Genomic DNA, 17894 nt, shown 5'->3' on the forward strand with positions numbered 1-17894 from the left:
TGCGTGATAAGGAATGTGATATATCCATTCAATACCATGTTCTCTAGCCCAGGTGTTTATAAGGCTGTTTTTGAAATGGGTCCCATTGTCCGACTCAATTCTCTCAGGGATGCTGTGTCTCCACAGGACTTGTTTTTCCAGGCCCAGGATGGTGTTCCGGGCAGTGGCATGAGGCACAGGGTAGGTTTCCAGCCATCCAGTGGTGGCTTCCACCATGGTCAGCACGTAGCGCTTTCCTTGGCGGGTTTGGGGAAGGGTGATGTAGTCAATTTGCCAGGCTTCCCCATACCTGTACTTCAGCCATTGTCTACCATACCACAGAGGCTTCACTCGCTTGGCCTGTTTGATTGCAGTGCAGGTCACACAGGTGTGGATGACCTGTGAGATGCTGTCCATAGTAAGGTCCACCCCTCGGTCACGGGCCCATTGGTATGTCGCATCTCTTATCTGATGACCTGAGGCATCATGGGCCCAACGAGCTAGGAACAGTTCTCCTTTGTGCTGCCAGTCTAGATCCACCTGTGATACTTTCACCTTGGCAGCTTTGTCCACCTGCTCATTGTTGCGATGCTCCTCATTAGCCCGGCTCTTGGGTACGTGCGCGTCCATGTGTCGAACCTTCATGGTCAGTCTCTCTACTCGGGCAGCGATGTCCTGCCAAATGTCAGCGGCCCAGATGGGTTTTCCTCTGCACTGCCAGTTGGCCTTTTTCCAGTGATTCAGCCATCCCCACAGAGCATTAGCTACCATCCATGAGTCAGTGTAGAGATAGAGCCTCGGCCATTTCTCTCGTTCAGCAATATCCAAAGCTAGCTGGACAGCTTTAAGCTCTGCAACCTGACTCGACCCACCTTGTCCCTCGGTAGCCTGTACAACTCGTTGTGTGGGGCTCCAAACTGCAGCCTTCCATTTCCGGTTAGCGCCTACAATTAGGCAGGAGCCATCAGTGAAGAGAGCATTTCGTCTTTCAGTCTCCGGTAGCTCATTATATGGTGGGGCTTCCTTGGCATGTGTTACTTGCTTTTCTTCTTCTTCAAACGTAAATCCAAAAGTCTCACCTTCTGGCCAGTTTGTTATAACTTCTGGAATCCCAGGGCGATTTGGGTTTCCAATACGGGCGCGCTGTGTGATGAGAGCAATCCATTTGCTCCATGTGGTGTCAGTGGCGTGATGTGTGGAGGGAACCTTTCCCTTAAACATCCACCCCAGCACTGGTAATTGGGGTGCCAGAAGCAGCTGTGTTTCAGTGCCAATCACTTCTGAGGCAGCTTGAACTCCTTCATAGGCGGCCAAGATCTCTTTCTCTGTGGGAGTGTAGTTCGGAGCCTCTGTAACTTCGGCTCCAGAATCCCAATGGTCGGCCTCGAGTCTCCCCAGGCACCTTCTGCCACAGGCTCCAGGACAGACCGTTGTTCCTGGCTGCAGAGTAGAGCACATTCTTCACATCTGGTCCCATCCTGACTAGGCCAAGGGCTACTGCATGAGTGATCTCCTGCTAGATCTGGGCAAAGGCTTGTTGCTGTTCAGGGCCCCAGTGGAAATCAGTCTTCTTGCGGGTGACCAGATAGAGAGGGCTCACAATCTGACTGTACTCAGGAATGTGCATCCTCCAGAAGCCTATGGCACCTAGGAAAGCTTGTGTTTTCTTCTTGTTGGCAGGTGGGAACATGGCAGTGATCTTGTTTATTATCTCTGTGGGGATTTGGCGATGTCCATCTTGCCACTTGACTCCCAGGAACTGGATTTCTTGAGCCAGTCCCTTAACTTTACTTTGTTTAATGGCAAAACCAGCTTTCAGCAGAATTTGGATAATTTTCTCTCCTTTCTCGAAGACCTCCCCTGCGGTGTTCCCCCACACAATGATGTCATTGATGTACTGCAGATGTTCCAGAGCCTCACCCTTCTCCAGTGCAGCCTGGATCAGCCCATGGCAGATGGTGGGGCTGTGTTTCCACCCCTAGGGCAGTTGGTTCCAGGTGTACTGCACGCCCCTCCAGGTGAAAGACAAACAGGCCTGCACTGTGCTGCCAAAGGGATGGAGAAGAAGGCATTGGCAATGTCAATGGTCGCATACCACTTTGCTGCCTTGGACTCCAGCTCATATTGAAGCTCTAACATGTCTGGTACAGCAGCGCTCAGTGGTGGCGTGACTTCATTCAGAGCACGGTAATCCACCGTCAGTCTCCATTCTCCACTGGACTTAGGCACAGGCCATATTGGGCTGTTGAAAGGTGAATGAGTCTTACTGACCACCCCTTGGCTCTCCAGTTTACGAATCATCTCATGTATGGGAATCACAGAGTCTCTGCTAGTGCGGTATTGGTGGCAGTGTACTGTTGTTGTGGCAGTTGGTACCTGTTGTTCTTCAACTCTGAGAAGTCCCAGAAGTCCCACCAGAGGGGTCATCTGAGAGACCAGGCAAAGTGTTCAACTGTCTGATGTTTTCTTTCTCAACTGCGGCTATCCCAAAAGCCCAGCGATATCCCTTCGGGTCTTTGAAATATCCATTCCTGAGATAGTCTATGCCGAGAATGCATGAGGCCTCTGGACCAGTTGCGATGGGGTGTTTTTGCCACTCGTTCCTAGTTAAACTCACTTCAGCCTCTAATACAGTCAGTTCCTGGGACCCTCCTGTCACCCCAGAAATAGAGATGGATTCTGTTCCCACATACCTTGATGGCATCATGGTACATTGGGCCCCAGTGTCACCCAACACCGTATATTCTTGTGGGTCAGATGTGCCAGGCCATTGGATCCACACAGTCCAGTAGATCCGATTATTCCTTCCCTCTACCTGGCTAGAGGCAGGGCCCCTCTATTTCTGGTCATGGCATATATTGTTCTCTTTCTGTACGTATGTTTCTGAGGTCCCTTCAAGAGGATCAGTCATATCATTATTCCTGTACCGTCTGCAGCTCTGTGCACAAGAGACTGGGGCAACCTTGATTCTAGATGGGCTTCTTGTGGTAGGTGTTTCTCTTTTCAGTTCACGTACCCGGGCTGCTAAGGAGGAGGTGGGTTTTCTATCTCACTTCTTCATGTCTTCTCCATGCTCTCGAAGAAAAGACCAGAAGTTACTTTGTGGTGTGAATCCTCTCTCCCTGGCTGGGGGACGCCTGCTCCTAATGGCAGAGACTCTCATTGGCTCTGGTGAAATATGATAAATTTCTTCCTTAAGGTTTTTTTTTCAGTTTTTGATGGCCTTCTTCAATCAAGCTCAGGACTTGCTCAGGCAGTTGCGTTTCCACAGATGAGACATGGGTACGAACTGGGGCGGTGACAGTGTCCTCGTAAATTCTTAATTTATTAGCCAAGACACCCACCTTGTCTTCACCTTCCCTCTATTGCAGTGTTGCCAGGTAACGTGAGTGCATCTCTGGTCCAAGCCGTGCAAGTCTCAGCCACATCCATGATGTGCACTGGACATCATCTGGGTTTTTAGGAAATCTCTCGTTTTCTGAAAAAATTATCTCCAGCACAGCCAATTCCCTCAGGCGTTGGATACCTTGTTCTATTGTGCTCCATTTTCCTTGGTGCACTTGGAGGTCTTCTTTACAAAGGTATCTGTCTTTCACACTTGTTAGCAGTCGCTGCCAGAAGCTGAGAGGTTCTTGGGTTTTCCCAATCCCCTGGTCAATGACCACATCCCAGGACAGCGATCCCAGTTTGCCTGACCTCAGTTCCATCCAGAATGGTGTCATTGGCTGCAGCGTCCCAGATGCGGAGCAGCCAGGTCAGGATGGACTTGTTGGTCTGGCAGGTGAATTCCCTTTGCAGGTCACGCAGCTCACCCAGGGATAGAGAGCAAGTAATAATCTTTATCTCTGTCTCCTCTGCTGGCTGTGAAGGTCCTGCTGCATCCTCGTCAGTCACTACACAGACTGATTTGCTCTTTGACTTCTTTTTCTGAGTGGTGGCAACTGCTACTGGTTTAGGTTGTTCCAGTTCAGTGATGGTTTGTGTGGAGATGCTGACGGCACCTTTGGTTCCTTTCTCCTCTGTGACAGTCTGCATAGATGTGGACATTGTTGCCTCACTTTTGGCTTCTTTTTCCTCTGTGATGGTCTGCGTAGATGAGAACACTGTTGCCCTGCCTTTGGTTCCTTTTTCCTCTGTGACAGTCTGTGTAGACACGGACACTGTTGAATCACTTTTGGCTTCTTTCTCCTCTGTGATGGTCTGTGTAGATGAGGACACTGTTGCCTTACCTTTGGTTCCCTTCTCCTCTGTGACAGTCTGTGTAGATGCTGATGCTGTTGCTTTGCTTCTCTTTCCCTCTTCCTCTTCTTTAAGGACATGCTGTATCACACCAGGTAGTATTCTGATCTTAAGCATGGTGCAGAAAAAACAAAGGGCTGTGCAAAGAAGACAAAGCAGGACTAACAATAACATAATACTGTCCTTGGCATCCAGAGGGTACTCAATATTTTCAAAAACTGCTGTGTGATGCCTGAAAATCTGGAAAAAATCATTCTTTACTCCTCCCCACAGGGGCTGAGTGAGATTGTTGAGGCCCTAGATGTAGCATCCTAAACCAGAAAACGAATCCAAAACTGGGTATATATTCTGAATGCTGTTTATTGCCTCGGAGTTTATCAAGCAATGGACATAATAGACCAATAAGGCAATTTTAGTACCATACTCTGGTCTACACAGGAGCATTAAGACCGGCAGATAGTTCTCCATGTGTGGAAAAATATAGAGATATAGGTATAAGACACATGTAAGCATGTTGAGCATCATAGCAAACAGGCGTCTTCTTCAATACAAAACTGTAGTTCTGACTTTTCTCAGTGCCTCTGCCCCACGTTGGGCACCAAAAAATGTCGTGGTTTGAAAGCAAAACGAGTGGGAGGCTCCAAGTCAGAAATATAATTTAATAAGAAAAAAGGTAAAATAGGTAAAAATAAAATAAATGCGATAACACAAAGGACCACTGACAGAGTCAGAATACAACCTGAGCAGGATGGTGGAAGCAGTCCAGGTGACGTGCTCTTCCTGAAGCAGTGATCCTGTAGAAAGGTCTGGTAGCCCTGCTCCTCTGGGAATCCAGTGGGTCAGGGCTACTTGCACTGTCCCACATACCAGCTTCTCTCCAGGTGAGAATGCTTGGCTCCTCCCCCTGGGCAGAGCATCTCACAATAGGATGAGGAGTTGTGAAGTGGGTCCTTGATGGCCCATTAACAGAGATAACCCCTGGAGGGAGTTACCTGTGAGTCATGGGCCAGGCGTTAATGGGCCATTAGCAGAAGACACCCCAAAGGCCATTAGCAGAAAACACCCTTGGGAAAACACTAGCCCACCTGGTTTCAACAGTTCATGAAGATGGTGATAGAATAAATACTTTGTGTACATCCTACACTGCAACCCAGGACAAAAAGCCAGGGCAGGGCTGTACATTCTGCTTTCCTTTACATATGTCACAGCAAACCCACCCAATCACTGCTTCCTTCTCCCTTCTCCACTGTTTGTACAATTGTGTTCTCTGCATCTCTGAGCCTAAAGGCAAGGTGCAATTGCCTCCACAGAAGGCTGGAAGAGCAATAGGTTGCAGCACAAGTAGCTCTCGTTGAACTGCTTCCTTACGACTTGCCACTGTGTATTTGGCTGGACAGGGAGTCGCAGCCACGCTTTTCTTACAGCCTGTATGGTGCACACCAGCCGTGTGCTCTGTGGCTTTGTTCTTTGTCTTTTGCATCCTGTTGTGCTTCCATTCTCCCAGAGGTGAATCATCATCTACTGTGATGGCAGCGAAGTGCTCGTAAGCATTGTTTCTGCCAAAACAGCTCTGGGTCATGCATTTTCCCTCTTGAGAGCTAAGGAGCCCTGTACTCTGCCTGTCTTGTCTTCTGAATATAAACGGAAAGCTTCTCAGCTACATCTGTACCAGAGAACTGTGACAGGACTGCTGCCCACACAAGCCCAGTGCTCCGTGGCTTTGTTCTTCCCCTGTTGTATCCTGGTGCCATTTCATTATCACAGAGGCAAATCATCATCTCCTTCTCACAGAAAACCCTCTGCCAGCAGCAAAGCGCTCCTAGGTTTTACTTCTGCCAAAACACCTCTGGGTCATGCATTTCCCCTCTAAGAGCTACCTAGCCCTGTATTCTGCCTCTCTTGTCATCTGACTCTGAACAGAAAGCTCCTCAGCTACATCTCTGGCAGAGAGCTGTGCCAGGACTGCTGTGCACACAAGCCTGGTTCTCTGTGGTTTCATTCTTTGCCTTACGTCACCTGGACAAAACTGAAGCCCAGCCATGTGATGCTGTTTTACACCACAATGACACAGAGATTCAGAAGGCTGAAAATGACTCCTTTAGTTTTGGGATGTGTCTCCCTTTTATACTATTTTACACAGACCAATTTGATTGGTGAAACAAAGGCAAACCTCTTCAATCACATTGGTCAGACCAGAGGGACATCAAGAAGAAGTTCCTCCTAGGAAAAGGAATGAATAACAAAGTTACAGTTCCAAAAACATTTCTCCTGTTGACAGAAAATTCCCTGGGAAAAGAATTTCAGAAAAGCAAAAGACCTCAGGCATGGAACCAGGGCTACATCTCACCCTTTTCTGTTTAGGAAAAGAAAAAGAAAAGAAAAATGCAAAGTGTTCAGTGTCTGCTAGTGGAGGGACCATCTGAATTATCAGTCACTTCATCTGCATCCAGGTCATCACTTGGAGATTCCTCCGCTTGATGACTTTCATTCTGGTGGCGGTTTTCAGGTTGCCTGTTGGTTGGATTCTGCCTTTGCGGTTGCAGGTCAGGATGAACACACTTCACAGGTACCCAGCACACCCCAGTATCCGTGGAGACACACACATACCCATGACCTGAAGTGATAAGGTCATAGGGACCTTCCCACTGTTTGGTGGCCAAATTTCATACCTGAACCTTCACATGAGGCTGAAGTGTCTCGTCTGAAGCCTGTAATGAAAGGTGATGGTTCAACATAAGAGGATTATTTGAATTCTGTGGCACCATAAGGGGATCGATCATATACAAAACTTTTTCCAACTGACTGTGCGGGGTTTCACCCTGCTTTCCCCACTTTTGTTTTTGAAGAACGCACTTTAAAGTATTGTGAGCACATTCTACAAAGCTTGACCAGTCGGGAAATGTGGAATACTAAACTTGTGTGACACCCCCCACAACTGCAGGAACTGCTGCACCTTCTGCGAAGTGTAAGCAGGACCATTGTCAGTGTTCACAGCAGAAGGTATGCCTAGAATGGCAAAGGCCTGCCTCCAGTGGGCAATGACACTGTGGGGCTTTTCTCCCGTGTGAGCAGAAGCCCACCTTGCAGAGGAGAAGGTGTCTACAGTGAGATGCACATACTTGAGCCAGCCAAACTCAGCAACTTGGGTGACATCTGCCTGCCAAAGCTCCAAGGCCCTAAGGCCTCTGGGGTTTTCCCCTGCTGGTAAAGGGGCAGCCAGCGCAAACATGATTTGAAAATGTCACGGGCCTCAGTTAGTGTCAACTGAAACTGCTTCTGCAAAGTATGTGAATTCTGATAAAAGAATTCATGCAATGCCTTGGCTTGTGCAAGTTTATCAGGATGAGGTGCCACCCATGTGGGGTTAGCCAATTTGTCAGCCCTGACATTACGTGCTGCTATGAAACCTGGCAGATTGGAATGGCTTCTGACGTGCTGAGTGTAGTATGGGTGAACTCGGGCCTGAATGGCACACCACAAAGTTTTCAGCAAATGAAGCAAAGTAGCATTGCTGACTTTTTCCAAAAGTGAATGAGCCAGTCATTGGGCTATGTCTGCCACATAGGCAGAACTCATGACCAAACTGAAAGGTTCCTGGGAAAATCGCTCCAATGCCATGACAGCAGCCCTCAATTCAACCAACTGGGCTGAGCCAGTCTCATGACCTTCCAGCTCCTGCCACTCAGATCCATCCTGCCAAGTAACAATGGCTTTTCTTGTCCTTCCCGAACCGTCAGTAAAGACGGTGGGTCCTTGCACCCACTCCCGACTATTTTGGGGCTGCAAAGAAAAATCAGTTAATTTCGGTACCTGCAGTAGCTTGTGGCTGGGCATATGATAAGTTATCTGCCCTGACAAGTTTTATAGAGCACTTTGCAGAGCAACACTGTTTGTAAAGCTCCAGTCAAAGTGGATCAATGCAATTTTCCTGGCGAGCAGAAACAGCTTGCTGAACCTCCTCCAGTGCTCGTCGTGCCTCAGGGGTCAATGCACGAGGTGACTTCAAATCAGAGTCCCCCTTTAACAGATCAAACAGTAGAGGCAGTTGTGTCGTGGTCAGTCCCAAATATGGACCTAACCAAGTAATGACACCCACCAATTTCTGTGCATCATTCAGTGTCTTAACCGAATGCACAAATTGCACCTCTTGGTGTTGAATCGTTTGTTCCAAAATTTTGACTCCCAAATACTTCCAAGGAGGTTGCTGTTGAACCTTCTCTGGAGCCACCTGCAGCCCAAAGGAATGCAAAGCATTGAGCAGTTGAGGCTGTATCCTCAGCAGCCAGTCCTGAATGGATGCTGCCACCAGGATATCACCCATGTAATGATAGAAATGGGCATCAGGAAATTGCTTATGAACTCCAGACAAGGCCAAGGTCACCTACCATTGGCAAATGGCCAGAGAATTGCACATGCCTTGTGTCAAGACTGTGCAGGTTCAGCATTGTTAATTGCTGGCACTGTGAAGGCAAATTACAATTTATCATCAGGAATCAAAGGAATTGTAAAGAAACAATCCTTCAGATCCATGATGAGAACCAGCCAATCTGCAGGAAGCATGGTGGGTGATGGCATACCAGGTTGCAGTGTCCCCATGCTTTCCATCACAGCATTGGCTTTCTGGAGGTCTTGTAACAACCTCCATTTCCCAGATTTCTTTTTGATGCAAAAGACAGGAGTGTTCCAGGGACTGATAGAAAACTCAAGATGACCCTGGCCCAATTGCTCCTGAACCAGTTCTCAAAGAAGGGCAACTAGTTTTTCTTCAGGAAGGGGCCATTGCTTCTCCCAGATGGGTTTGTCCACCAGCCACCATAAAGGAGGCATAGGACAGGGTGTGCCCTTCATCACAGTGGCCCCCATCAAAAATCTATCCAAATCCCTACCCCCCAAGCCACCAGTACATCCTGCCCCCAGAGGCTGGCAATAGCTACAGTGATTTAAGGATGAACCATAGCCAACTGTCTCTCTGAGTTTGTGATCAGCACAGGCCGCTGGCTCACAAAGCATCGTGCTGTACCACCCAATCCTGTGACAGGTGACTCCACAGGATCCAGAGGCCACTGCAGCAGCCACGCAGAGAAAGAGAGAATGGTCAGAACTGTACCCGTGTCTATCAGACCTCAAAGGTGAATCTCTGACGGGGTGGCACCAGGGACGCACAGTGTACACCACATCTCAGGACGTGTGTGGCTCATGATTGCAGTCCAGGGAACTTGGGGCAGCCTGGTAGATCCGAAGCAGCTGTCCCCTTGACACTGGTTCTCTGTCCTAGAAACAGAAGAATTAAAAGGCACAAAGTTGAGCAATGTGAGTTTTCTCGGGAATAGTGATGGGGGAGTGGGTCTCGAGTTTTAGTTTCTTTTTGCCCGAGATTTCAAGCTGATGGTTTGAGTGGGTCTTTTTCCCCCCTGACCTCTGCTCTCTCTGACCTCTGAAGGCTTTGACTCTGTGCCTGGCATGAGAATGAAGTGGAGTCTCAAGGTCTTGGTTTTCTTGGTTTCTCTCGTTGTTTATTATTTCTTATCTTACAAGTCCTTTGTGTCCAGCCAAGATGTTCACAGCAGCTCGGACATGATGTGACTCCCCCTGTGATGGGAGGTCACTCTGCCTTTATACAGATAACTATGTACTTATTATTTACTATTTTCATATCCATGCCTAGTAACTATACTAGAAGGGTCATTACTACTTTGACCCAATCCTGTCAAACTACCTTGTGCCCACGTCACGGCAGAAGATGGATGCCAAGGGAGAACAAGAAGAACTCAGGGTTCCACCCTAATTCCTCCATCTTGTCACCTTGCACCTACATTCTAAAAATCCCAAAACTACAAAACTTTCTACCTGGTGATTAACTACTACTATCTGTTACACATTTGTGAGTTGTAATTCCTCTCTGTGTTGGATGTTTTTCTCATGGGCCAAAATCAAAGACTGTGTCTTCCTGGGCTCTGTGCCAGGCAAACCCCCCTGCACAGACCCCAGACCTTCTTTCTCAGGTCCCAGGCCTCTCTACTGAGGTCTGTGACTTTCCTGGGGTGCCCAGAGGGATGTCCTGGACTCCAACAAGTGGGGGTGGAAAGCATAGCACAAATCTGTCCTGTATAACCTGCATCAATAAGTCCCAGATGCACAATGATACCCTGAAGGGTGGCACTAGAACTCTCCATGAAGAAGGCACTTTTGCCCTCACCCAGAGGTCCAAAGGCATCCAGGGGGACTTTGTGCACTTTGCAAGAGTCTAAGACCACTGTTGCTGCCATGCAAACATTGACTGTGGCTGAGCCATGGGTGCTGGCTGCAGGCTGGCCAAGCAAGCCATTGGCATCAGGACCTGGGGAAGTGTTTGTGTCTGCACACATTTCCCCCGAGCACTCAGCTTCCCGTTTCCCAAACCTGACAAAGGCTGGCCATTGGCATCGAGTTTCGCCATGCAGGCCTCTGCATAGTGGTATGGCTTTCCACACCAACCACACAAAACCAAGAGAGTTTTCCCTTTCTGCTTTTGTTGTCCCTGCTTTTTGTTGGCTTGTGCATTCACCTGCTTCTGCTGCTTGCCCTTCAGCCCTTTCGAGGATGATGGTAGAGCAGTAGCCAAGGCATCCATCTTACAATCTGTGGTGTCTGTATTAGCACAAGCCTGGACCATGTCTGGTAAGGAAGGGTCTCCAGGGATGGCCTCAATCACCCTCCTGCAATCCACATTGGCATTGCTTCTTGCAAGCTGTTTGAGGAATAGTGCTCTCAAATCGGAATCTTCAACCTGTTTCTCTTAAGATGCAGAAAGTTTCTCAACAAACTGCAAAAAAGATTTTTAAGTCCCTTGGACTGTAGTGACAAACCTCTGTTTTGAGCAGCTAACTCTATGGTTTTCACCAGTGCTGCTATGCCTGTTTTCTAGCATTAATCCATGACGTTGGGGCTACCAGATGTCTCAATAGGAGATGAAATAAAGATGTTTGACTCCAGTCAGAAGGCAGTAGAAAATCAGAAGGCTTTATTTACAATTCATTCAGCCCTTATATAACATGCTGTGCTAAGAAGTCACGTTATTGGTCCATAGGACTGACACCTTTCCCATTGGCTAAGTAACGGAAATAGCAAACAACACTTGTTATGGGAAAGGAATATTGTTTACCCAAGGTTGTTTTGGGAAAAAGAGAACTGTTGAAAAGTTTCCCTTGGGAAGAGCAAGCAATTCTCAGGCTCAGAAAATATCGGGTCCAATAGGAGGGCTCTGCAGAGAGACCTGGAATGGTTGGATGGATGGGCAGAGTCCAAAGGGGAGATGTTTAATAAGTCCAAGTGCTGAGTCCTGCATTTTGGCTACAGGAACCTCCTGCAGTGCTCTAGGCTGGGGATGGTGTGGCTGGACAGTGCCCAGGCAGAAAGGGACCTGGGGGTGCTGGTGACAGCCATGAACATGAGCCAGCAGAGTGCCCTGGTGGCCAAGAAGGCCAAGGGCACCTGGCCTAGATCAGGAATGGTGTGGCCAGCAGGAGCAGGGAGGTCATTCTTCCCCTGTACTGGGCCCTGGTGAGGCCACAGCCTGAGTGCTGTGTCCAGCTCTGGCCCCTCAGTTTAGGAAGGACATCGAGTGCTGTGTCCAGTTCTGGCCCCTCAGTTTAGGAAGGACATTGAGACACTTGAGTGTGTCCAGAGGAGGCAACGAGGCTGGTGAGGGGTGGGAACACAAACCCTGTGAGGAAGGACTGAGGGAGGTGGGTTGTTCAGCCTCGAGAAGACTCAGGGATGACCTTGTCACTCTCTACAACTCCCTGAAAGGTGGTTGTGGTCAGGTGGGGGTTGGTCTCTTTCTCCGGGCAGCAACTGACAGAATGAGAGGACACAGTCACAAGCTGCACCAAGGGAAATAGAGGTTGGATATTAGGAATAAGTTTTTTATGGAAAGGGTGATAAAGTACTGGAATGGTGTTGGAGTCCAGGGTGTTGTGGTGTGTTCCTAATCCCCTTTATTTCCCTCACAATTGGTTCAGCCCTTAATGTTCCTGCCATCCCTCCTGCCCATCAAGTTTACCCAACCCTCTGTTCCAGACCCTTCCCTGTCAATCCCTAAATATGCCAACCCCTGACCTGTCCATCAGAGTTTTCCCATGCCCTTCTATCCAGAACGTTCTCTGCTCCTTGGTGTCTGATTGGCACTTTGGTTCTGTATCCTCCCCTTTGTGTACCCCATTGGTCATGATTTTCTGTACCTCCCCTTGTATTCCCACCCACAAGGATCCCACTGGTTGCTGTTATGTTCCACCCATTGTACCACCCCTTGTTTAAAAGCTGCTGCACAGCCATATCTGTTGCTCTTTTCTCCATGCCTTTCCTTTAGTAATAAGCCTGCTGGAACCTTATAGAAAGCCCCTCTCGCACTCCTTTGCTCAGGTCTTTGTCAGTGTCTCCTTGTCTGGCTGGGGGTAGAACACCCCAAAGGTTCAGCTTCAGCACTGCTAGTGCTCGCTGTTCCCCACACCTGCTAGTTTGCTCCTGGCATTAGCCAGAGCCTGGGAAAACCCAAAGGAGCAAACTGACACAGGGCACAGGGAAAACCCATCAACCTGCCCTGGGGCCTCCGAGACCCCTTCTGGGACCCCAGGACAGCATTGCCTTTGACCTTAGTCCATGGGAAAAACTGCCAACACTTATGGCTTAAATGAGAACAACAACAATTTAAATCAGTTTGTCACAGGCTGAAAATTTTGTAGTTTTGGGTTTTTAGAATGGAAGTAGATAGAAGCAAGACAGAGAATTTTGGGCGGTGTCTTAAGCTCTTCTTCTACTCCATCTTCTGCTGTGACAGTGGCACAAAGACATTGGTAAAATGTATGTGATGTAAAAATTTCGGTGTGTAGAATTGGTAGTAATTATTGGTACAAAACTGTAACTATAGTACGTTTCAAGAGTTAATTGGATTAGAAATCTTCAAGAGACTTTGAACATCAGGTGTCGTGTTCTTGGCAGCGATGTCTTTCAGCGCATTAAGCCTGGTGTAGGGTGGCGCACAGGACTTTTGAGATAAAAATTTAATAAACACCTTTTAAGACCAAAGCTGCAAGTTCCACTCATCTTTTAACTCTGGCACAGGACTCTGAAATGGAAAAGAACGCCTAATTAGGGGGATCTTGGACTCGAAATACAAGAGAATGGTCTGCCCAGGGAAGTGGTAGAGTCAGCATGACTGGATGTGTTTAAAAAAAGACTGGATGTGGCACTCGGTGCCATGGTTTAGTTGAGGTGTTAGGGCTAGGTTGGAATCGATGACCTTGGAGGTCTCTGCAACCAAGTGACTCCGTAATTCTGTGACCATGGGCAGCTGCTCCCTCCGCAGTCTCAGGGCAGGGGGGACATGGGGGAAACTGGGCACAAAACCTCATCAGACCCTCCTGCCCCAGTGGGGCCCCCTCAGCTTTCAGTCAGCCCCAAGCTGGGGCACAACTGACCACAGGTCCCACCTGTGCTGGGGGAGGGGACTCCTGTCCCCAAAAAAAAAGTGCAAAGAAAAAAGACCAAACGCCGGAGAAGCTGGTAAGGAAATGCAGCCCCAGGGAAGCTGTTTCTGGGGTTTCAGCTATTAATTTTGGCAGGGATTCTTGGGCTGGGCCTGGCCAGGTGCCCGGGGCCAGCAAAACCCTCTGTCCCTCTGCTCCTCCCCTGGGCAGGGAACAGAGCACATCGGGAAAGGCTCGAGGGTCTCAATAAAGGCAGTGAGAGGTCTCTCACCCATCATGGGCATAACAGACCAGGACCAGGAAGATTAATTGAATTTATTGTCAAACATATCAGAGAGCAAAAGAAAGAAGTACAGCAAATCCTAGAAATTGACCTTCCCTACAGTGTTCTCTCCTTCCTGGACTCCACCTGATCCTCAATTACCTCCCTTCCCTCCACTCCACACAGCGGCACAGAGGGATGGGGAGTTGTTTTCCTTTGAAAGACAGGGGTCTCCTAAGGAAGGCAGAAGCTTCCTTGGCAATGAAAAATGTAAACACTGCCTCTCTGAATTATTATAATTTTGAAATGAAGCAGTTCTCAGGTAATGATATGTGCACAGGAAGAACATACAATAGTTTGTATAAGAAAGTATGTTATACTACAATATACATAAAAATTAGAGTTATATAAAATAACAGTAAAAATATTATTATAAAATATTCGTATGTTTTTTAAAAAATAGTATGTACAAGAAAGCAGACCCCCAGTGCAGCATTAACAATGAACAGAACACAAACCCAGTCCCGGCCACTCTCGGCCGCGCCACTTTCCCCTTCGCTGCAGTTCCGGGCACCGCCGGCAGGGGCGCTGGTGGCTCCCAATGCAGCCAGGGGTGGAATGAGGGCGATCCACAGACTGCAGGGAGCACCGGGGGCAGGATGGATTGCAGAGACTTTTCCTCTCCACACCCCGCCCGGCCTCGGCAGTGGGGAGGAACAGGCACTGAGGTGACCCTGAGGGTGAGTGCAGGGCACAGGGGGCACCTGAAGAAGGACAGCCCTGTGCCGGGCTGTGAGGTGAAGCTGGGACTGCCCAGCGTGGAGAAGGTCCTTTCTCCAGCCCCTGTCACAGGGGAGCTCGGGCCTTGCTGCACAGATACGGCCGCTCATTTGAGCAGTTGTGAGTCCCGAATGCATTGTCAGCCAGGCACACACACTCGGAATCGCCAAGGACAGGAACCCTGCAAGGAGGAGCAGAGGCAGCGCTGGTTACCAGGGGAACACCTTGTGCCCCTGTCCCCCCGTGCCCTGCCCGGCTCCCCGGCACTCACCAGGAGCTGAAGTCGCTGCCGTCCCCCAACTGCAGGCGCTGGCCCCGCCTGCGCAGCCCGAGCCAGTAATCGACGTTCCCGCGGAGGCGGGAGAGCAAACCCTGCCCAGGAGAGAGGAGTGGGAGCTGCCCCGGCCCCTCGGGGGGACACGTGCCCGGGGCTCCTTCCCTGCAAGGCCCCGGGACGGGGCTGCACCCCCAGCCCTGCCAGCAGCCAGCCCGGCCCAGGAGCACCCCCAGGCTCCCCTCAGCCGCCCCACACCGCCCGCAGCCCCTCACTCACCGTGGCCTCCTCATCCTTGACAACGGCCAGGGAGGCCCCGAGCTCGGAGCACCGTTCCTGAGCCTGCTCCCAGGTGCCGGCATCCCTTGACAAGTAGTAGCAGAGCCCGTTGTAGCCAACCCAGCCGGAGGGACAGCCCGGAACACACTGGGGAGCCGCAGGTGGAACTGGAAGCTGTGGTGCTGGAGGGGGAAGAGGAGAAGCTCTGAGGATTCCCCTGTGCAGGGAGCAGGGAGCCCGCTCTGCCCCGAGGGGCTGGGCCCAGGCTGCTGCCCCTCCCTTACCTGACTGCACAGCCAAGGCCACCACCAAAGCCAGCACCAGGGACACGAGGAGCACGATCAGCACCAAGGTGAGCACGGGATGGGACCTGAACCACTTGCCTGCAGCAGGAAAGAGCTGCTGGCTGGGAGAACCAGAGGCGGCCCTCCAATCTGCTCCCTCAATGCCCAGGGAGCACAGGAGGGAGCCCTCAGCCAGTGTGCCCCTCACTCAGCTGGCAGCCAGGGAGCCAAGAGCCTGGCACACAGGCAGGGACACAGGGCTGGGGACAGCCAGGGACACAGGGCTGGGGACAGGCTGCAGCTGCAGAACTGCACAGCCTTGGGGGCAGCTGGGGCTCTTGGTCGCAGCCACCGATGGGGCCGAGCAGAGCACGAGGCCTCTTCCAGACATCGGGAAACAGCCCCACACCTGCCAGCCCTGTCCTTGGCAGGTGACACCGTCCCCTCCCCAGAGGCCACAGGGGTGGCCCTGCACTCACCCAGGAATCTTCTGATTTTATTCACTGTTCTAGATTCGTCCTCCAGAGGCTTGTTCAGGAGCCCAGGAACGCAGGAGATTTCACTCTCCTCCAGCTCACAGCCGGCATCTCTCTGCTTGGAACAAACAGCAACTCGCTCCGGAGGCATCAGGAGTGCTGAAAAAGCCTTTCGGAGATGGGCCTCGGGAACAGCTCCCCACCCGCGCTGACGGCACACTGAAAGGGACACGGGGAGAGGTCACCGCCGGTCCCGGCCCTGCGGGACACCGAGGCTCAGGAAGGCGCTGCCAGCTCAGTCCCGCCCTGTCCCCGCTCCGCCGACGCCGCGGCAGCTCCTGCGGAGACAAGCGCAGCCTCCGGGAGCTCTCCGGTGGCCGCAGCTGTCCCGGCCCCTGGGGCTCTGCAGCCGCTGCAGCCCAGCTCCGTGCCGGGACAGGCGGGGACAGCGCCTGCGAGCTGCCGGCTGCAGCGGGGACGGGACAGCTGCGGCTCGGAGTCCGCCTGCCCGGGGGGAAGAAGCAGCAGCAGCAGCAGCAGCAGCAGCAGCCCCGGGCCGCTCACCATTGTCCCCCGCATTGGCCCGGGCCGGCGGCTCGGAGCCCGGGGACACCGAGCGCGGGCACGGCCGCTTTGGCTCCTGCCCGGGCACTGCCGGCGGCTCCCGGCAGGGAAGTGTCCCGGGCACGGAGCAGCCGCCTCTGTCCCAGCGACAGCCCCCGGGATGAGCCATCGCTGCTGCTGCGGGCCCGGCTCGTCCCCAGGGATCCGGGCAAGGAGGAGAGCGCGGGCAGCCGCTCCCTCCGCCACCTCAGCCAAGGGGGGACACGGGGGAACCCGGCACAAGGAACTCGCCAGAACCGGCCCCTGCCCCTCACCGCGGCCCCCCCCGGCCCGCAGCGAGCCCCGAGCTGGGGCACAACCCACCGCGGGTCCCACCTGTACCGGGGCCGCCTCCGAGGCCTGAGCACCGCTTTACTCGGACATTGACCCACCTCCCCGGCCGCTGTAGTTTTTAAAGCCGCCGTGGGGGCAGAGCGTCGTTTGGCCGTTTTGACCAATCAGAGGCGGGAAAGCAGCGGGGGGCGGGTCCTACCTTTGCCGGAGCCGCCTCCGAGCTCTCCCACGCCGCGGCCTATCTGCCGGACATGTGGCCGCTGATGAAACTGTGGGCGGTTGGATCGGCTTTTGGTTGTCACCAGCGGGGTGACAACCCCTGGACTTGGCTCCCGGCCGGGAAGAGCCGCGCCGGCGGCATTTCGTCACCGCCATCCCTGTCCCGTGAGCGGGAGGATTTCGGCACCGGAGCCACCGCGGCCCGGCCCACCCGCGGGGCCTTTGCAGCTCAGGCCGATAAAAGGAATTCCAATTGTCGGCGATATCCACCACCTGCTATTTCTTCCCCTCTTTTCCCGGACAGATTTGACAGTTCTTTCATTTCCCCCCACAGCGCTGGAAAGCGAAACGCCCGCCTGCCCCACGGCCATCCCCGCCGCCTTCCACCGCTCCGGCCTCGTCCCTCTTTCTCGCCCCTTGGCTTTGCTCCACTTGCTCCCTCCTCCTCTCCCTGCCAGCTCACAGCAAAGACATTTCACCCCCTGGCAGCACCTGCCTCCTCTCACTCGGCCCCGTTTTGCCCCCTCGGAACTCCTGGAGCCGCCGGCCCGCGGAGCCGGCCCCGCCCTGGGGCCGGGAAATGCTGGAGGGAATTGTGGCCGGGATTCCTGGGGCGGCCTGGGCCTGGCCAGCTGCCCGGGGCCAGCAAAACCCTCTGTCCCTCTCCTCCTCTTTGGATAAGAAATTCAATTTCTTATCAAACAAATGAGAACAAGGGAATGAGAAGTATGCCAAATTGTA

At 51.9% G+C, this 17894-nt stretch overlaps 1 protein-coding gene across 1 annotated transcript in view; it reads right to left on the reverse strand.

Moving 5' to 3' along the window:
- Nucleotides 1-17184, reverse strand: part of LOC310912079 (uncharacterized protein) — a gene marked incomplete at its 3' end in the record, with an annotated part of 39182 nt that extends 21998 nt beyond the window's left edge. The window contains exons 1-7 of the mRNA XM_083866291.1: nt 17134-17184; nt 16041-16256; nt 15562-15660; nt 15278-15459; nt 14996-15096; nt 14463-14580; nt 10763-10945 (exon numbers count right to left, since the gene is read on the reverse strand). Of these exons, the coding sequence (XP_083722417.1) occupies nt 10763-10945; nt 14463-14580; nt 14996-15096; nt 15278-15459; nt 15562-15660; nt 16041-16188 (831 nt within the window). The 5' untranslated portion in view covers nt 16189-16256; nt 17134-17184. The remainder of the gene's footprint in view (nt 1-10762; nt 10946-14462; nt 14581-14995; nt 15097-15277; nt 15460-15561; nt 15661-16040; nt 16257-17133) is intronic.
- Between the last annotated feature and the right edge of the window lie 710 nt (nt 17185-17894).

The sequence above is a fragment of the Zosterops lateralis genome, assembly GCF_965231275.1.
Source record: "Zosterops lateralis genome assembly, chromosome: 8".
Taxonomy (NCBI): Eukaryota; Metazoa; Chordata; class Aves; order Passeriformes; family Zosteropidae; genus Zosterops; species Zosterops lateralis.